Raw genomic sequence first — 21,676 nt, 5'->3', positions numbered from 1 at the left:
GAGACAGTGACAGGCCTGAGGTCTGTGTTTATATAACTTATGTTTTCCTTTCTGAGGTAAAAACCTTTGAAGTATTAATCTACAAACAAACCATTTATGCTGTTCTTTATTTTTGAATTTGAATTGAGGATTGTTCTCTCTGCTTTCGAAAGTAAAAGTTTCCTGGAATGAGTTTTCCACATGGTCACCAGTAATTTCCATGACCTGAAGGACATAGTTGACTGATGATGGAGAGCTTGACCCTTTCACAGTCCTTCCATCTGTTTATGATTTAGTCATTTATCTCCTCTGAAAGAAACTTGACATGACTGGCATTGTTGACCATTGGTTCTGATGGCAAAAATCTCCGTCCATACACAACAAAATAATCAAATCTTTCTTTGGGGAAGGGCATCCTCCACTGACAGCCAGATGAATATTTTCATATTAAAAAATGTTCGAGCTTCATCCTACTTCTATTTAGCCAGTATCTGGCTCAAAGTTATTTATCATTTTCTTTTCTTTTCTTTTGCTTTCTCTGATGTGAAGCCCCCAATCAAGGGGTAAGACATGTTAGAATTTTGATCAGGAGTTTTAAAGTTATAGTCAACTACCCTCTGATACCTGACCTTGTATGTCATTACAAGAAATAAAATCCTTTAACTTAAATTTGCTTTTAAAGTGTAGCTGATGTATCTTTCAACAACAATGTATTATTTTAAGGATGTAAGAGGAAGGCCTTCAGGTGTGTCTTAAAGGGGCTGTCTGACATATGGCAGATTCCAGTGAAGGAGGAGGGGATGCTGGGAGGTTCATGGATATTTTAAAAATTGTAATGAGGATCTCCAGATTTCTGAAGTATGAGAACTGCTGGTTCATACTAAAGTTAGTTCTAATAAACCCAGAGTTTGTCTGGAATGTTGCTCAGTAAATTCCTGAGAGTTCAGTCCTAAGCAGAGTATATAAAAGCAATGCTTAAGCCAGACTCAGGGCATTTCAGAAATCCTATGTACATGTTCTTTATTATATAGTATTTTATTAAGCATTTTATACAAATTAATAAAAAGAAGAAAACTCGTAGCTAAAAGAAAAAAAATAAGGACCAATTTTCTCTGTGAAAGATATATTACATATTATATACTGACTCCAAAATTACCATTAGTTAATACTTCCCCTTTTCCCTCTAAACGCTTATTGTATGTACATGTTCTGAAACAGATAGAAGGATAATTGTGTCTTTTCTTGTGCATTAGTATGAAATGTAGGTAGACCTACAGAACATACATGGGGCTAAATGGTTATTGCTTAGTAGTCAGGTAACTAAAATGAACTCTTGGATAAATGAGGACAAATACATGCCTTTTAAAAGTTTCATTTTATTGGGTTTATTTTTCAGTGGTCTTATAATACTGAGCAACAACTTCAGTTATATCTTGGAACCACTTCCTCATAGCCAAGAGCAACACCTAATCTACAGATCTGAACATTTCAAGTTCCCCAGGGGTACCTGTGGATACGAACACTCAGGGTCAAAAGTCACAGATTGGCTCACTGAGCTGACAGGTCAAGCTGAGCCAAGCTATCATAGAGTGAGTACTTCTGAATTATTTCATTATATTCTGTAAGATATAAGATTAAAAAAAATAAGCACTCCTGTGGCAGTTTCCTTAGATGCTCAGAGTGCTTCATATATGCTATGCCAATAATTCTTACAGGAGCTCTATAAGGATGTGCAGTTTATTGCCTCATTGTTAGAGAAAGAGCATGGAGGTTGAAAAATAGTAGTTTAATCAAGGGCCGTACTAGATATGACATGTGATCAGTATCGCCTATGATTTTTCAAAAAAATTTCAAAGTGGCATAAGGGAAAACATCTTGGTAGCAGTATGTTTCCCGACTGGAACAAACGGCAAATCTGAGAGGTGCTGTAGGTTGTGGAAGCAGTGTGAGAGGATGAGTTAAACACCCCCTTCCTCAGTACTGCTTCTCTGAACCAATTTATACAGACACACCCTGCAGGCATTTTGAAGTTCAAAAATAGTGCTGTAAATTCTGATAATACAGATTCTCTGCATATTACATCTAGTTTAACACTAAACCACTGAATGGATTCAGAACTAAGCTGGGAAGTGAACCCTGGACTGCAGCTCCAATTTACATTCTTAACCTCAAAGCGATGACCAATGATTTTTAATACATTTCTATTTTGAAAACAAGCAAGAGTTTTTGCCAAGTAAATATCCATTCCATGTGTATAATGAAGCGAGCTCAGTTTATGAAAGCTTACGTCATTACTCCTTAGGGTGCTACAAGACCCCAATTTAGTTTGCATGTAGCAGACTAACATGGCTATTCCTTGTGACACCTTAAAGTCTAACAGATTTATTATAGCATGAACTTCCATGGACTAGCACTGTTATACCACAAAGGCCATGCCCCAATAAAGCTGTTAATCTTTGAGGTGCCATGCTAGATCACAACAAGCTATCGTCTAACTGCATAAGATTGAGAACAACTGTGTTATGAGACAGTCATTTAGTCAGTCATGCTGAGGGTAAGAAATATTTCCTTATGATTTTAAGATATGGGAAATTTAAAAAGTTTCAGGTAGTAGCCATGTTGGTCTGCTGTAGAACAGCAGAATTAGAGTCCAGATTTTCAGGGTATGAGCATCTGAGAGTCAAAGCTCCCTTCTAAGGTACCACTGGACTCTCTAATTGGGAAATTTAAAGTATAATTCGAAATTAGAAGATGCAACCATTCAAAAGGCAAGAGCTGAAATTTAAAAAGAGCAGTTTAATTCTTATTTTGGGAGGCGTGATAATATGTTGATAATCTAATCAAAATTCAAATGATCAACAATATGGGATGTGTATGTTTGTGCAAGGTAAGTGAGACTGAAACTAACATAAGGAAAGTAAGTGAACTATCTGTACAAGCACAGTTGCTAGGAAACAATATAATTTCCCATTCGTTCTTATTATGAAATCTGCTCACACAGGATAAGCACTGGTAATCAGGTGCTGTTAAACTGCTATTTATGTAGAGTCTTCTTGTACTTTAAGAATGTGAACATTGCATTTTAAATAGTTTTCTGATATGGGTGGGCTCAGACATTTCTATTCTTTTTACATAGGTGAAGAGGGATGATGAACAGTCTATGAAATATGTGGAGCTTCTGTTAGTTGCTGATTATGCAGAGGTAAGAAAGAGATACTCTGATTTGCATGGTCAGACTAGTCTGATCTTGTCAGATCTTGGCTACTAAGCAGGTTTAGCCCTTGTTTGGACTTGGTTGGGAGACCACCAAGGAAGTCCAGTTGCTATGCAGAGGCAGCCAATGGTAAAGCACCTCATCCATCTCTTGTCTTGAAAATGCCACGTGGTCACCATAAGTTTGGTGTAACTTGATGGCACCTTATACTCAAGAAAAAAATTCATTATTTGTATCAGATTAAAATCAAACCCAGGATAAATGGTTCAAATTCCAACAATGGTAATAATGTGCAAGACTACGTTTTTCTAAACCCAAACTAGCAATGGTCCTCTGCTATACCTGCAGTCATAACTCCCATTTCAGCTATAGGCCCCGTGAAGTGATTGTAAAAGAAAAAATGGGAGGCCACCAATCATTTATTTCAGGTCAACCATGGAAGCAATTGACAGGAATATAAAAACATCCTGTCAGCAGATGCATGGAGTCTGTTTCTAATCTGGAGCTGGTTGGCTTGGGTTTGGTCCATGTCTCGTTAACTGTTCCCAGGAGCATTAGGTCATTCATGCATCTTTTATTTTAATGACATTTTTTTCCTGGCACACTTTTCTGAAAAGATGTGATTGCAGCTCATATAATTTCTCCGGGGGTAACTTGATCCTCTTATTGGAGCTCTGCATGACTGCTGTTTTCCCACTTGTAATTTTGCAATAGATATGAAGTGCTTATTTCTACCATAATCAACACAAACTCAGGGTTCAGACGCCTATCTGATTCCTCCAGGCATAAGCCATTTAATATCATACCTGGCAATTTCTGATCATTTTGTTATAACAGAGTGAATGAGCCAACCAGTGCCATTCACATTGTAAAGCATGCTGTTAAAGCTGTGCAGTCCCTGCTGGGCCACTGGCTATATTTTATGCTGAGTGAAACCAGAGGGGGTAACATAATTTTTCTGTTCCTGGACAATGAGAAGCTGTAAGAAAAAGCAGAGAATTCAGGTTTGCTACATTTGCTTCCCATATATCTTTTACTAGATAAATGACCGAAACAAATGAATTTGGTGACCCCACAGAAAATGAGAAACTTCATTTCCACCATTTTGACTGAAAAAATACTGGAGTGTTTGTGTGTCAAATGGATGTGATTCAGGTAGGGTTGCCAGTCAGGGGTGGTAACTGAAGGGAGTCTGAGGAGGCAGAGACATGATGAGGGTGGGGGTGGACGGGCAGAGGGTGATGTCAGCATAACAACATTAAAATTACTTCTGAGAAAAACCGAGGAGGAGTTTTTCACAGAAGCGACATAATACTGTCACACTGATGGTGATTGATTTTGTCCTTCATTTTCCTCTCGGCTGTCAGAGCAGCAGTGGTCAGCAGGGGTTGCTGATAGGAGGTCTCCCACCATAGCAGGTGATCTGGCAACCCAAGATTGGAGGGTGAGCCTTTTAAATACTTCACTTCACCAAACACCACTCCAGGTTTTATCACTGTCCCACTTTCCTCAGTGCACCAGGGATCCCAGCCAGAGGGACAGAATGTTGTGCCTTGGATATAAAACCCACCCCAAACTATGTGGCCAATAACAGAGGGATGAGGTAAACTGGATAAATAGAAGATGGTTTATCTTTTGAAAACTTAAGAAGAATGAAATGTATTGAAAACAATTTACATAAATGGAGAGAAATAGTAACAGTAACATGCAGATAAAGGTTTTCAGATTTTAAATCATTCGTGCCCGGGGGGAAAAACCTCCCAGGCAGGCTTGTATATTACATCATACTCTTGATCAAATTGTTACAAATATACAAAGCACTGTAACTCCATAACTATTTCTTCTAGGACTGCATACAGGGATCAAATAAATAATCTTATCCCAATGCTGCCCTTGACCCACTCTCCCATTGTACTAACGCTTTCATCAAGATCTGTAATCCCAGTTTTCAACTGACATTTCTTCTTAACTAAATTGCTTCCTGGCCCAGAGCTCCCTCTGGTTGCTGGAGCTCTGATCTCATTGGCAAGTTTGTTGCTGGGTGATTTTCTTCCCTCCCTGTAATAATATATGTCTATTTATTTTCAATAGTTTATTCTGTTTTATGATTTATTTAAATAATTAAACATGTATTTTCACCATGCACAGGAAGGGAAGAGATTTATTATATGTCATTATTGGAACAAAGGCATTTACAATCTGTCATGGGATATGCTGAAAGCTCTGTTTCAGACTCAGATGATTAATAACATTGGATAGCTCCCTTGGTCAGCATTACAAAATAGCTTTACCATTATTCCACAGGAAGTTGACATGGTTAGGAATAGCAGAGATCTTGCATAGATTGATTCTGAATTGTTTCCCTCTCTCCTTTTTTAGTTTCAGAAAAATAATCATGATCTTCAAGCAACCAAGAATAAATTGGTAGAGGCTGCTAATTATATAGATAAGGTAAGTCCAGATGTGCATTTTATAAGAAAATGTTTCCTCACATCATTGCAGATTTTACTATTGATGTGTTATAGCAATCTTTTGCAACTGGATTTTCCTGTGTGAACAAGACAAACTAGCTAGTTTGTTGTAGTGGTTAAGAGTGTGGGACTCTAATCTGGAGAACTGGGTTTGATTCTTCACTCCTCCCCTTGAAGCCAGCTGGGTGACCTTGGGTGGGTCATAGCTTCTAGCTCTTTCAGTCCCACCCACTTCACGGGGTGTTTTGTTGTGGGGATAATAATAACATTGTAAACTGCTCTGAGTGGGTGTTAAGTCATCCTGAAGGGCAGTATATAAATTGAATGTTGTTGTTGTTGTTAATCTAGTTGCAAATGAATGCTGTAGTAAAATGATAGTCCAGTATCCTACAATGTGTGGAATACTGCCCTAAAAAAGAAAAAGATAAGGGACCAACTGCATATTACATGCAAAGACACACTTTTTCCCTTTGGGAAAGGTATCTCTAGGAGTGGGATTAGAATGGCAGAGAGAACTTTTTTGGGTTTATCTGGCAAATATAGCTACAGCCTTTTTAAAGCTGGCTGGCTGCTCCTTTTCCCCACCAAATTTCAAAAGCTTTCCAGGGCTTTTTTTCCCCAGGGGAGGAGGGAGTGAGGCAGAAGAGTGGGGAGTATGAGGTTACCTCCCTTTGGAAGTTTCCCAGACTTGTCTGGTAATGGTTTGATGTTGGTTGTTGATTTTGTTGGGCTTGAAAATGTGTCGTTCCTTGCTTCAGTTTGGTCCAGTTTTGGTTTTTGACAATAGTTTGCTGGTATTCTGTGATTTGGGGTTGGTTCTGGTGTGTTTGCATTGGCTCTGGCTTCTGCCTGTCTGGGTTCTTTGAGTCAATTAAAGGGGGAAAACCCGCGAGGGTTAGTAATGAACAATGCTATAACCAATACTTATGCAGCTTTTCTATAAATCAAAAATTGATCTTAGTTCAGTAGTACAATAATACAATAGCAACAACTTTTACAGAATGAACCTTCAAAAATCAAAATAACCCGTCAGTGTATTTCTTTGGGCAATGCCTTACATTATACAGGCTAAACACATGTACAACCAATACAATCAAGTAATCAGGTGTGTAGGCAGTCCAAACGGTAGCAGCGGTAAAAGTTGAGGGACAAGCCCCCTAATTCAAATCCACTCCAATGCGGTAGCCAACCGGTCAAGCCGAAGAGACATGCCCAATCTGGGGCCGGCTGAAGCAGAGATTTCGTCCCACGCCTCCTTTTGCTCGTTGGGTTCTTTGAGTGACATTGGTTCTGTTGAACTTGCTTCCTTGAATACATTTGGTTCTGCTGAGATTCTCTTAGTTGATTGGTTCTGATGTGACTTTCAATTTTGACATTGTTCTGGTGAGATTCTCTAGTTTGACATTGGTTCAAGTGGGATTCTCTGGTGTGATGTTAGTCCCCTTGCTTCATTTTGGTTCTGGTGGGATACCCTTGCTTCATTTTGGTTCTTTTGTGCTTTGTTGGTTCAGTTTGCATTTGGATTTGCATTGGAAGTGGTTTTTGGCCAGGGGTTGCCCCTTTGCTTAAGGTATCTTTGCCTGGAAAACCTTGGAAATTTCCCCCCAATAGGAAACAATGGAGAGTGGTTGGGGGCACCAGGGCTCCATAGAACTGGACCTCTGGCCAATTACTCATGAAACTTGGAGGATCTTTAATGGAAAGTCAGGACAAGGTTCCCAGCAAATTTGGTGGAGTTTGCTTGAAAAAGACATCCCCCAACCCCGCCCCCCGGATAGGTTCCCCCATAGGGAATAATGGCTGAATGTATTTGGGAATCCTGAATAAAATCAGATCCAGTTATCTGAATATCTGGAATACTGAGTATTTATGGTATCCCAGATATCTAGATCCAAATAATACCTTTTTTTTTTGCTGCATACTCCTAGTTTGAAAGCCGAAAAATGGTAGACCAAGAAAGCGTCAATGCTGTCCTTCTCCCCTTTTCTCCATTTCATTTCACTCCCCCCCTTCCACCAACGTTTGGAGAGAGATCCATTGGGAACAGATTATAGGAATTCGCAAAAAGCATCTGGTTCAGCCCTAACAATCATAAAGAACTAATTAATTCAAACAGGACTAGAGAATATCCTAGCCCTTTTCCTACATGATTATGGATTGGATCTGAAGAGTTGTGAGCAAATCTCTGCTCACTGAATAGATCTTTGCTGCATCCCCTCCCCCATCTTCAGTAGCTTCCTGCATATTTGCAAAGCTGCTTTTGAGGATTGGGGGAATCTCATAAACTGCATAAGATGGAGTACAGAGAGTTATGGAAGAGCTACTTAGGATCCCACTTTATCCTTGAGGGCAAGCTGGGCAAGGAAAAGTATGTTGGATATTAAAGTAGGGAGCTAAAATTGGCTGGAAAAATTCAGCATCCTATATCCTAGAGACCAGTATCCTAATATAGGCTGGATGAAGTTTGCCCAGTTTAAGGAGCCTTCCTCCAACTTAAGGGGCTCTTCCACTGGAGGAAGGCACTGAAGGCTGAACGAAGGCTTCAGACTTTGCTTAGTGGAATGGTGGGGTACAGGCCACTAACTTCAGCTCTTATCGTCTTTAACCTTTTAGTTTTACAAATCACTGAATATACGGATTGCTCTGGTGGGACTTGAGATCTGGAATGACCACAATAAATGTGAAATCTCTGCGAACCCACATTCAACTTTGTGGTCTTTTCTTGCTTGGAGGCGTAAACAACTAATGTATAAAAAGAATGACAATGCTCAGCTGATCACGTAAGTTGTTTATAGAAATAGTACAGTCCTTTTAACCCTGAGTTCTAGTTATAGGATATGAATTTATTAGTACTCTTTATGTTCATTATATTTAATTTTGAGCAACAGCCTCAGAGTGTGGGTCAAAAAATCTTTACAATGGGCCCATGTACAAAGAGATTATTTTGTTCTACAAGTCTGGGGGAAATCTTAGTTTTGCAGTAATAAATGAAGTGTAAAACAAAAAAAATGCATTAGCTAACAAACCCAAAAATCATAGAAGCAGTATCTGTTTCTTTAAGAAAAAGAAGCCCCTGAGATCTTGTGAGGCTATGTTGTAACATCTCAGGAACCATTTTAAGAGTTGTCAGGCAACCCCCAATGACCAGTGCTGGTGTGGAGGAAAGAGAAATACTAAAAAAGGTAAAAGATGGGTGAACGGAAGGTAATACTGGAGAGAGAAGAATGAAAAAGGTAAAAGGAGAAATGGGAATATGGGGGAGTAGAACAGAAAAAGTTGGGTGAAGGGGGTTGCAGAGGCTGCTAGAGGTGAAACAGAAAAGGTAGGAAGGAATGAGAAAAGGAAAAGGGGGGGGGACTGCAGACACTGCCAGAGGAGGCAAAGAGCAAAAAACAAAGAAGCAGCAAGGGAATGGGGGCGTGAGATTTTCCATTAATCTCCTATTTATCGAATTATGTATGTATATACCATTGGGAGATCATTCACTTTTATTAGTGATAGGGATGATGACATATTCCACTTCATTTGCTCATACATGTGTATGTTCCATGAACATCTACACATATTGTTTGGAATATCTGGGTCCTACAGAATCAACTCCCATTTTATCTTTTATTTATTATTTATTTTTATTTTCAATTTATATTCCTCCCTCCTCACACCAACAGGCTCAGGGCGGATTATACTTCATAACATACCAATAAAATTTACATTTAAGAAGAATTTAAAACCACAAAAAATACAGTATAAATATTTAAAATTGCAAATTTACAAGATTTCAAAAGTAGCATGGAGATCCATCAATCTCTCACCCAACCATCACTGAGTTTTTAAGCAAATAAAGTTTTAGTACATTCCAAAGTTTTAGTACATACCATAGAGAGAGGGTATCATCTTGGAACTTGTCCAATTAATAGTCTGTATGTGGTCATACATCAATCCACATTAATTTTGTTCCCTTTAACAGGTATTGCTTTGCATCTATTGAAAGAACTTTTGTGAAAAGCCAAAACTTTGACAGAAGGGTTCTTATAAATCTACTCATTATCAGCTTCATATGAAGGGGAATGCAACTCATATTTGAAAAATATCTACAGCAACTTTCATATCCTGCCACATGTTCCTATAAAAGGCATGTAAGCTTAAGGAAAATCCACAAAAGCAACAATCACAGGCATTATTTACATATTTGCTTTTAAAACAACTGTATTTACAGATAGATAGCAAGGGTCTACATCTGAATCCTTTAATATTCAGCACTGTATAAAACAACTCTGTCCAATTCATTTCTTTCCATCCCCAAATGTGTTTCAGAGGGATGTCTTTCCATGGTACCACTATTGGTTTGGCACCCCTCATGGCCATGTGTTCTGTCTATCAGTCTGGAGGAGTGAACATGGTAAGTTATTCTTTGTAAAAGCATAAAAAGAATACATATCAGGAAGCTGCATGTCAGGTTCATTGAAATGAATGGAAGTGTTGCAAGATCTTGGCAGTACACAAGTCTGTGTCCACAGTGCCTTGAACATGTTGCTTCAATCAGCAGAATTCAAAGTCACCTTGTGACATTGATTTGGCAGCAGATTGGCAGCAGATTGGCAGCAGATTTGGCAGCAGACCAATGGAAGTAGTTCTTCACATAATGCACAATTAACTAATGGAATTAACTGCCACAAGACATGATGATGGCCACTAGCTTGGAAAGCTTTAAAGGGGGATTCTGCAGAATAGCTAAACGGAGCATCCCTATTCAGAAATAGTGTGCTTGAATATGAGATGCTAGAGAAAATATTTTTTAACATAATTTTTCTCCCACTGGCTGCAGAAGCAGGAACCAGGGGTGTAGGATCTCCCAGTAGTAAACTGTCAAGCCCCAGATGCTGTGGAATTATTACATTGTTATTACAAACATATATATTCATGTATGTTGCCTGTGACACTTTATTCTGTGCCTGGACAGGATCATTCTGATAATGCCATCGGAGTTGCAGCCACCATGGCACACGAGATGGGACATAACTTTGGGATGAGCCATGATTCAATTGGCTGTTGTAGTGCCAGTGCTAAAGAAGGAGGGTGCATCATGGCTGCTGCAACAGGGTAAGGTGGCATTGCACAGTGTTCACTTTAAAAGTATTATGAAGCTGAGCTGTGCTGGTCTTGTATTTGTATTAATTTAAACCTAACTAAGACTTTTGCTCTGAATTATAGTTTGGTCTGTGATCAGTGTAAAGGAGGGTGGCACTGGGGGCCCACCATCAAACTATCTCCAAATTAGGATTATCAACCTCCAGGTGGGGCCGAGAGTTCTCCTGGAATTAAAACTGCTCTTCAGGCTGCAGAGATCAGTTTCCCTGGAGGAAATGGCAGCTCCAGACAATGTATGTATGGAACGATTATATCCATGCTGTGCTTCCTTCACTTCCTGCCATGAGCCTGCTATTGCGGGGAGGGCGGAATATAAGTTGAATTAAATAAATAAATAAAACTCCAGCCTCTCCAGGATCTGCCCCCAAATCTTCAGGAATTTCCCAACCTGGAGGTAGCATCTCTACTCCCACGGACAAGTCCTGGTTGGGAAATTCCTGGAGATCTGGGGGAAGAGCCTGGGGATGGCAAAGTTTAGGGAAAGGAGGGAGCTCAGCAGGGATGTGATGCTGTAGAGTCCACTGTCCAAAGCAGCCATTTTCTCCAGGGCAACTGATCTCTGTTGTGTGAAGATCAATTATAATTCCAGGAGATCTCCAGGCCCTACCTGGAACTTGGCAACCCTACACTGGTCCCAGAATTAGCAGAGAAGGGGGTTTCTAGCACCTTGTTTCTCCTTTGCCTCCTCCTCACTCCTTCTTTCACAGCCTGTGGATGGTATCCAGGTGCCATCCTCATGAGCCATCTGCCAGCTACTTTTAAAGGCAGCTTGACAGGCTGCAGGTGCCCTCTGGTATCCTCTGGTGAGGAGTCCTCTCCCTGTCAGAGGCAGGAAGCCAGCTGGGCAGCTGCCAAAGGTGAGACGTGCCTCTCTCTGAGCCTCCCTGCTGTTGCAATGGCAATGGCTCTTTAAAGGGACAAGCCTCTGAAGCAGTCACCAAAACAAGTGTCAGCTTTTTTTCTACCTTGAGGCAACCCCCCCCCAGTGAATCTAATAGCCTCCTACCCTTGAAGAGCCAGTATATCGTAGGTAGATATCCACCATATTTTTAGCTTATCAAAAGATCTGGAGTTATCAAACAAGAAAGTACTTGTATCTTAAAAGTGAATTTTATTTTATTTTTACTTCATTTCCACCCTGCCTTTCTCCCCAATGAGAACCCAAAATATCATTCTCCTCTCATCTATATCATCTTCACAGTTGGGTAGTTAGACGAAGTGTCTGTGATTGGCCCAAGGTCACCCAGCAAGCTTCTGTGGCAGAGCCGGGATTTGAACCTGGGTCTCCCTGATTCTAGCCCAACACTCTAACCTCTCTGGCTCTAATCTAATAGAACAGGTGTTCCACAAAGGATGGATTCCAACATAGGGTGAACTCCAGCTTCAGCCAAAAATATATGCATTCCTAGGAGGCTTGCACTTTATTTAAAAATAACAACTTTGTCACTTGTTATGTATTTAGAATATTTATACCAGCCTTTCTATTACTCAGAGTGACTTACAAGATTAAAATATGTATCCCAGTAAAATCCAAACAATTGAACAAATCACAGGAACAACATAAATAAATACATTAAATAAGATAATAAGTGGCAAATTTACATTATGTAATCAAATACATAGGATTGTGTATTTTCTATATATTGATGATTCCATGTGGCCACCCCCAGAAGTTTCATGTAGATCTCATGGTAGAGAAAACAGAACTTTTCTCTATAAAGAAAGTTATTCTTTGACACTTTCTGGTATCAGAATGTTTTCTTGTTTAACTGTAATATGACATGTGATAATCAAATGAAATATTGGGGTGTTTTGCTCTGGCTTATTTACAGGCACCCATTCCCCAAGGTATTCAATATGTGCAATAAGAAGGAATTGAACAGATATATGCAGTCTGGAGGAGGGATGTGCCTTTACAATATACCAGATACCAAGACTTTATATGGAGGACAAAGATGTGGAAATGGTTATCTGGAAGAAGGAGAAGAATGTGATTGTGGAGAAGTGGAGGTAACTTGTGCATGGATCAGATTATTTTATTTTATTTATTTATTTATTTATTTTATCGTAGACTTCATGTTTGGAAGGGAATACTTAGTCTGACTTCCTCTGACCCATAAAAATAATATTCTAATTTTAAATTAAATTTAAATGAAAAACATGGTCTGTAGTAAAAGGTATAATGTGTGTGAGAGAGAAAACTGGAGTGATGTGTGGTCTACTTCAAGGGTTGGATTGTATCTGTGCACTAGCTTAAAAGGTTAGGTGGCCTTGTTAATGCCCACTTATGGAAACATTCCTCAACCTGATAAATATTAAAATTGTTAGTTTCTCCTTCTTAGACCTGTGAGGCTTATGTTTTTTTCTGCAGGCGGCCTATCAAAATGCCCATTACAGGCACCTGTAGCTAAAGTATCACTTGGTCTGCTTTTTTTGACTGCCTGACATGTCTCTTTTGTGTACATTTATGGCCAAGGTAGATTCAACTTGCGTCTTCACAGGCTCCCCACTCCTTTTTGGTTAATTTACGAAGTCATTTTTTTCTACATAGTTGGATATTTCTCTGAGTTTGTAGAGACCTGGTTCTTGTCTGTAAATGGCCTAGTTTTGCTGTTTTCATCATTTGCAGGAGGGCTAGCCAGTCTACTATTACATATAGGACAGGGCCGGATCTAGGGTTGTCGGTGCCCAGGGCAACCCTAGTCCAACCTCCTCACGTGCGTGCGCACTCCCAGCACTGTGTGATGACATCATTTTGGTGACATCATCATGCAGGGTGGAGCAGCAGAGGCAGCGTGCGGGGCTGGGAAGCCGCCCGCGCCATTCGCCTCCCCGCAGGCGAATGGCACGGATGGCCTTGCAGCCCTCCCCCGCACTGCCTTTCACCTGCTCCGTAGGACAGGGGACGGCCAGCTTGCTGCGTGCCCCCTGCCCTGCAGGGCAGGCAAAAGGCAACGTGGGGGGCTGCAAGGCCACCCGCGCCATTCGCCTTCCCCACAGGACAGGGGGTGGCCAGCATTACGGGGGGCTGCGAGGCTGCCCGTGCTGCTGCATGCACGCTCCGGCAGCTGGCAGCTGCTCCCAACATCCCCTCCCTGGCGGCACCGGGGGCAGACTACCCCCCCTGCCCTCGTCGATCCAGCCCTGATATAGGAGCAAACTGGTGCCCATAAGGAATCATACATGGAAAGGGAATGATTTGAAAATCTAATCTCACTCTCCAAAACTCTTCCGCTCCAGGATTCTTTATGCTCAGAGTCACAAGTGCTTTTTGAGGAGGCTGATTTCCCCCCTCCCAGACCTCATCAATGTATTTGGGTTTTTATTTTTTCCCCTTTTTCTTATGATTAATTTTATAAAACTGAGTACATAGCAGTATGTACTCTCATATGTGGGTGGCCTGATTTGGGTGCTTTTGGCATCTTCATAGGGGCCTGCCAGTGCCCTATTACACTGAGGATATCAAGGATTGTGTGGTTTATAGACCGTGACTCTGAGGCCATGTTCTCTCTGGTGCTTGCTTTTTTATGTATAAAAAGGGGTTTCCCCCCACTTTTTCCCCACCAGAGTTTGTTTCTTTCAACTGGAAAAACAAATGTAGGACTGGACTTTGAATCTACAGCAGTTGGTGGTTTACAGAAAGCTGCAGCAGCAGTATATGAGAAAGTGGCAAATGCTTTCTGATGTGTCAACTCATGTAAAAACATAGCATGTCTCTTGTTTCTCCCCTCTCTCAGGAATGCAATAACCCTTGCTGTAATGCTGCTAATTGCTCTCTGAAGCCTGGTGCTGAGTGTGCGCATGGCGCTTGCTGTCACCAGTGTAAGGTAGGCTTTCTTGTGTCCTTCATCTATGACATAAGAAAAGAATTGTTTGTTGTTCTCTATATAGGACAATAATTAAGAAAAGAGGGAAGAGTATATGAACTCATAGGACTTGAGGCCATCTTTAGTTTGTAAACTCTGGCTTAAAAACTAGCCAAGTTTAATCTGAAAATACACAAGTTGCAAACAGAGCACATGTGTTTAATTGACATTTATTTATTTAAAACATTTCTATGCTACCTTCCCACCAAAATACAGTCCCCAGTGCAATGAACATCAAAACAGCATTTAAAGTAAGGTATATATAAAATACTTTAAAAGTTCATTAAAAACATAGACATCCCACACACACACAACACAACTAAGGAGGAGAGCCAACAAGAGTTTCCAGGGGTGCATCAAATAAAACAAGAAAATCTTAACATGTTGGTGGAAGATAACAATAGAGGGAGACAGAGTTCCCTCTATTAGGGAACACCCTGGGAAAGGAGTTGCAAAATTTTGGCACTGTGAAAGTCTGTGTTTCCTTAAATAAATACAGAAATACAGAAATTGTGACTGGGAAATTGAGAGTTTATTGGATTTTTTAAACTCCCCTGTGGCAGTTTGCAGTGTCTTCCAATCTATAATGCATTATGCTTGAAAGCAGTGAATCCTCTGATTCTGATTGCTTGAGCATAGAGTATTAGTTGCTCAGAGCAACTAATTAGAGCATAGCGACATAGAGTATTAGTTGCTTAGGGAACTAAACTGTTTCCAATCCGTCTTCTGGGAGGGAAGGTTAATCACCTTGTGCATTACTGCATGTTCTAGTGGCAAGTTGCACACCAATAAGGGGAACCAGAAAAGCTAAGGTCATGGAGTCTTGCAGAAAAAAGGCTAAAGGGAGCAGAAAATGGACTGGAAAAAAAAAACAACCTGAAGGGGGATATGTGGCAAGGGAAGCTTGAGGAAAAGAACACAGGGACAAGGAACTGAGGCAAGAAGGAGTAATCAGAAAGGAAGCTCTTAAGTAATTTCATGGTTCTTAAGGTCATGAGGGACTATATGTTCTTATAGAAGGAAAAGAGAAGTAATGAGAGATTGGTCAAAAGAGAAGAGAGAGGAAGTAGGACAACGTAAACAGTGGCCTGGAAAGCACGGACCTTAGGAAATAAAGGGTTGGCATAGATATGAAGGAAGTCATAGGAAGAATAAGGTAGAACTATACAAACAGGAGGGTCTGCACTATTGGTGGCAATTAAGTGAAGAGGCAAGGGAGGTTTGGAGAGCTGGGGATTGTGGATTCAGGAACTAAGAATACGTAGAGTTGCTAGGTCTAGAACTGGACAGGGAAATTCTTATAGTTATGATATCTTCAGACGATGCAACGTTTTATTTATTTTCATTTATCCTGCCTTTTCTTAGTTCAAGGTGGTATACAATTAATTAAAATAATATATACTGTTCACCAGTACTCTTTGCAGAAAACCTCATCTGAGCAGTCCTGCAGAACATAGTAAGACTGAAATTATCAAGTGAGGGGCAATACAGAAGAACTCCACCCTGGGGAAATATAATAATAAAGATGCTTTATGCACCTCCTCAGGAAGCCTGTTCCCTAATGACAGGAGCTGCCATTGAAAATGCTCATGTCGTTCCCATGGATGAGTGAATTTGGCAGGTTGATAGTTCTATTAGCAAGTCCCATTAAGCAAATCTCAGTTGTCATGGAGCTGACTTTAGGGTAAGGCAATCTTTTAGATTAACACCTGGCAATCCTAAGGATTTGAAGGCTAAAATGTAGTGGGGAGAGAGCTGAAATTTCACATAGAAAATATCTCAGTCAATTCTTCATTTGTATGCTTCTAGTCTTGTTTATTATATACATTTTTTAGACTGCATGTCAACATATTATGAAGACTCCTAAACATAAATCTTCATAATGAGAATCAGCTTGTATTGGGTTTGTTGTTATATGACCAGAGAAACTCTCCTTGCAGTAGAAAGAACGGTTATATGAATCCTCCCTGTATCACTTCAGATGGAACTTAACTTGGACTTATAAAGCGCAGCTGTTCAAAATGTATTACGTTTGGAACATTTTACAGTATTAACAAGTAGTATATTTCTGCATTCTAGAGTTTCATAAAATATGCTGTATCCTGCAATGGCTGTTACTATCCTGCCAGTTGTTTGAAATTCCTTTGGTTGCAGCATTTTTATAATAGTCTGTGGAGTGAAAACTACAGGTGTTGGAATGCCTAGTCTAGACTGATAGAACCACCTATTTCATTGCATATCCTTTGAGGAGCCCCATGCCACCTGTTTGGGCTTATATTGGCGCCACCCTATGATTATGGAGGACTTTGAGGGCCAAGCTTGTCTTTCAAAGAAGGCAACTGGCAGGGGTTGGAATATACCATGCTTGATTGTGTTACCAGTTTAATGGCCTCTCTTTTTGCTTGATGTGCCCCCAGCACCTGGAAAGGAAAAAACATACCCATGAGAACACAGAGGGTTTTCTCCATAGGGATTAGAAAGTCTTGAAGCTTGGTCAATAGCTTTTTGTTATACTCTGTATTTATTTATTTATTTATTTATTTATTTATTGCATTTCTAGACCGCCCTCCCTGTCAGACGGGCTCAGGGCGGTGTGACAACATACAATTAATAACATACAGTTTAAAAACAATAAAAACATTATGAATAAACATTAAAACACTATTCCATATACAATAAAATTTCTCAATTGGCGGATATAAATATTAAAATACAGCATTTTAGGCGCAGGGCTCGGCTCTTACATCAAGCCCTGCATTACACTTATGAGCTCCTGCATGGGAGGTGGATGGTCTTCAGTGGTATGGCCAGCGAGAGGACAGCGTAGCCCCCACCAAATGCCTGGTGGAACATCTCTGTCTTGCAGGCCCAGCGGAAAGATAAAAAATCCCGCTGGGCCCTAGTTTCCTCAGACAGAGAGTTCCACCAGGTCGGAGCCAGGACTGAAAAGGCCCTGGCTCTGGTAAAGGCCAGAAGGACCTCCCTGGGGCCAGGGACCATCAGCAACTGCTTATTAGCTGATCAAAGCGACCTCCGGGGAACATATGGGGAGAGGTGGTCCCGAAGGTATGCTGGGCCTAGACCGCATAGGGCTTTATAGGTCAACACCAGAACCTTGAACCAGACCCGGTACTCAACTGGTAACCAGTGCAGCTGACAGAAGAAGGGTGTTATATGTGCTATGATTGGAGCTCTGTCAACCACTTGTGCAGCTGCATTCTGAACCAGCTGCAGTTTCTGGATCAAGCCCAAGGGAAGCCCTGCATAGAGCGAGTTACAGTAGTCTAATCTGGAGGTGACCATTGCCTGGATCACTGTCGTAAGATCATGGATTGATAAGTAAGGGACACGTTGTCGAGCCTGTCTTAGATACAAAAATGAGGATTGAACAACCGCTGCGACCTGTGCCTCCATAGACAGGGAAGCATCCAGGACCCACCCACCCCCAGGGTCCTCACTTTCGACACCGGCATAAGTGGCGCTCCATCGAGAGCAGGGAGCCGGAGTCCCGCACCCATGGACCCTAGACCACATACAGAACCTCCGGCTTCAAGGGATTCAGTCTCAGCCAACTCTGCTTCAACCATCCAGTCACAGCTCCAAAGGCACGTTCCAGGACATCTGGGGAAGAGTTGGGCCGGCCATCCATCATCAGATACAATTGGGTGTCATCTGCATATTGATGGCACCCAAGTCCAAAACGCCATACAAGCTGGAGAAGGGGGTGCATATATATGTTAAATAACAAGGGGGAGAGTATTGCCCCTTGAGGGACACCACACACCAATGGGTGGCGGGATGACAACTTCTCCCCTAGTGCCACCTTCTGTCCCTGACCATGGAGAAAAGAGACAAACCACTGCAAGGCCATCCTTCGAATCCCCACATCGGTAAGGCGGTGAATCAGCAGGTCATGATCGACCGTGTCGAATGCTGCTGATAGATCTACCAATATCAGCAGCACCTACCTGCCTTGATCCAGCTATCTACAGAGATCGTCCATCAGGGTGACCAGTAATGTCTCTGACCCATGTCCCGGATGGAAGCTAGACTGGAAAGGATCTAGGGATGAGGAATCATTCAGGAAAACCTGCAGCTGCTCTACCACCACCTGCTCAATCGCCTTACTCAGGAATGGGAGGTTTGAAACTGGTCGGTAACTGACCGAGTCAGTAGGGTCCAAAGATGTTTTTTTCAGGAGAGGCCTAACCACAGCTTCCTTCAACGCTTCCAGAAAGATCCCGGAGCTCAGAGACATGTTGACAATGGCCTCCAGGGCATCCCGTAGCCCATCTACGCTATTGTATAATTTTGTGCAGAAGTATACTAAAGAAACTGACTGTTGAGACACCAGCATTGAGATGTGGTGTGGTGTGGTGTGTGTGTGTGTGTGTGTGTGTGAGTGAGAGAGAGAGAGAGAGAGAGAGAGAGAGAGAGAGAGAGAGAGAGAGAAATTGAGGCAGGCAGGCGAAGGATTTTTTTGTCTCATTTTACATCTCAACTTTCCTAGGAAAACATGGCCAAAATATTTGCAGTGTGTTAACCTTTTCTGTGATCCTTGCTTACGGTCATGCTGTCCAAGTGAGCTCTATGTTTGTGGCCAACTAGTCATGTGCAGCCATTTCACATGTAGTAAGCTTTTGGCATATCACTGCCAACATTATTTTTTTTGTGTGTGGTAGCATAAATATTTTAATTTTTTGTATGACAGTGGCTGCACACTATCAGGATACTGGTGTGTGGCTGATACATGGAGCAATTGCAAGGAATCACCTCATAACAGTTGACTCATAATACTCTTGAGATTTGCATTTTTGAAATTTTTGTGGACATAGATTCTTCTCTTTACGGTCTCCATGATGAATATAGTAAAGGAAGTGCTTAAGTTAGATTAGGCACATGAATGTGCATCTTCGGATGGGTTGGTGTCAACTAGAAGCTAACATGAGGATATGATAGAGCATGTAAAGACATGTATTGTGATTCTGATTCTAGAGCCATGTCCCATACTCTGAAACTAATGCTGCACATTTAGACTGAAGGGCTGCCAGGTAAGGGGTAGGGAGGTGAGGGGGCCCAAAACACGGGAGCGCCCCTGGGGAGGGCAGTGTGCCTTGTGCAATGATGTCACTTCCCGGAAGTGATGTCATTGTGCGGTCTCAGAAGCATGCATGCGCTTTGCGTGCGCGCGTGTGGTACCATGGGCACCACCTCCTGCTGGGAGTTGCCCCGGGTGCTGGCAACTCATGCTGCTCCACTGAATTCTACCACCTCTACCTGGATACGTCTAAGCTGAAAGGAGGCCCTTTTTATGAATGGTGGCATTTTTCCTCTGCAAGCATCCCCCACATTAGTATAACTAGGAGAATTTTGGTGGAATCCTCATTTCATAGCATCTATGGTAGTTCCAGCCTGAAATAATGTGTTCATTTCTTTTATCTTCTTTAGATGGTTTCTCCAGGGACTCTTTGCCGGGAGCAATCTAGACCATGTGATCTACCAGAATACTGTACAGGCAAATCTCCATTCTGCCCTGCAAACTTCTACCAACTGGATGGCACCCCATGTGCAAGTGGGAGAGCATATTGCTACAGTGGAATGTGCCTCACATATGAACAGCAGTGCTTGCAGCTCTGGGGAAATGGTAAGGAAGGCTTTTCCCAGAGAATGGAATGTGGCCAAATTGGGGCCTTTCTGTCATGGGATCTCAGGAAATAAGGCAGTATATTCCTCTGAATAATAGACTGAGGGACTGTAGTGTAGTGTAGTGTATTGCAGTATTTATTCTGTGTATCACCTTCCTTTTGTACATTGTCCTCTACCTTTGTAACCCACTTTCTGCATTATGGAATGTCATGCTGCAAACGGCAGCGGTGGGTGGTGTTTGTTTCTTTGTTTTCATTATTTTCCAGTAATCCAGGTCCCACTGCATTGTTAATCAGAGGTCTTTGCTGTTTGTTTGATTTTATATTTTATAACCTGCCTTGAGTCTCAGGGGAAAAGGTGGACTATAAATGAAGTTAATAATAATAATAAATAATCAAAATGGTGTAATAGAAGTGTAGATACTGGTTGGTGTCTCCATTCACTGAATCTGCCGTGACTATATGCAGTAAAATACAGAAAAGTGCTTTGAATAGCTGAGAAGAGGGACATTTAATGGCTTGGATCCCACTTAGATATCTGTGGGTACAATGAAAATCTTTTTATAAAACTGAATAATATAGATTTCCATGTGAAAAGTTGCCAAATCAACTGCATGTGGGCAACAAGATGTATACTATACAATTCTGATGTTTGTATCTGTTTATTGCTTTTAACACTAGTCTATGTCACAGGAAGAATTGAATACAAGTATACAGGAATGCCCAGTGATACTGATGTCCTGTCCCATGAGGGGAGCCATTTTTGTTCTGTTCTTTAAAAAATATTGATGGATTCCCATCTAGTGCCCTAGCCAAAGGTGGCTAAGTAATAGATCTGAGTAAGCGGCCATCTTCTGTGCAAATCAGTCATATGAATCTCTTCCATCCAGGAGCACGGCCAGCACCTGACCTCTGCTTTGAGAGGGTTAATGCTGCTGGAGATCCCTATGGGAACTGTGGGAAGGATGTCAATGGCAGATACAAGAAGTGCGATACAAGGTGGAGTGCAGATCAGCTGTTCTTTATGAGATGAATGCATTTGTGTTCTCAGAAGTTAAAGGTTGAAAGATTATTCAGATCTATATCATGACCAGCTACAAGTCAACTGTTGTTGCTTGGTAATTCTGTTACATTTTAAAAATGTAACATTACTACCTACCGTGATTGTTAACTTAATAATTCTTTTAGAGGGGTGCTCATACCATGGGCTTCTGCTCAGAATATTCTTCTGCTACTCTTGTGAGTATGCAATTCACCACCAGGTAGAGCAGCAAACTAATCACTCATGAGCAGGTATCCTGCCTCTGGTGTGATGTAGCAAACTAGGGTACCTATTCAAGAGTAGATCTGCTA

The 21,676-nt window shown here is 41.3% G+C and overlaps 1 protein-coding gene across 1 annotated transcript in view; it reads left to right on the top strand.

Moving 5' to 3' along the window:
* Nucleotides 1-21,676, top strand: part of ADAM19 (ADAM metallopeptidase domain 19) — an 89,726-nt gene that overhangs the window by 51,027 nt on the left and 17,023 nt on the right. The window contains exons 8-17 of the mRNA XM_054976366.1: nucleotides 1,376-1,568; nucleotides 3,116-3,181; nucleotides 5,573-5,644; nucleotides 8,278-8,444; nucleotides 9,979-10,063; nucleotides 10,625-10,764; nucleotides 12,645-12,822; nucleotides 14,550-14,639; nucleotides 20,127-20,322; nucleotides 21,214-21,322. Of these exons, the coding sequence (XP_054832341.1) occupies nucleotides 1,376-1,568; nucleotides 3,116-3,181; nucleotides 5,573-5,644; nucleotides 8,278-8,444; nucleotides 9,979-10,063; nucleotides 10,625-10,764; nucleotides 12,645-12,822; nucleotides 14,550-14,639; nucleotides 20,127-20,322; nucleotides 21,214-21,322 (1,296 nt within the window). The remainder of the gene's footprint in view (nucleotides 1-1,375; nucleotides 1,569-3,115; nucleotides 3,182-5,572; nucleotides 5,645-8,277; nucleotides 8,445-9,978; nucleotides 10,064-10,624; nucleotides 10,765-12,644; nucleotides 12,823-14,549; nucleotides 14,640-20,126; nucleotides 20,323-21,213; nucleotides 21,323-21,676) is intronic.

This window comes from Eublepharis macularius, chromosome 4, assembly GCF_028583425.1.
Source record: "Eublepharis macularius isolate TG4126 chromosome 4, MPM_Emac_v1.0, whole genome shotgun sequence".
Lineage (NCBI taxonomy): Eukaryota > Metazoa > Chordata > Lepidosauria > Squamata > Eublepharidae > Eublepharis > Eublepharis macularius.
Note: the sequence above shows the minus strand (reverse complement) of the source record. Positions and strands in the feature narration are given on the sequence as shown.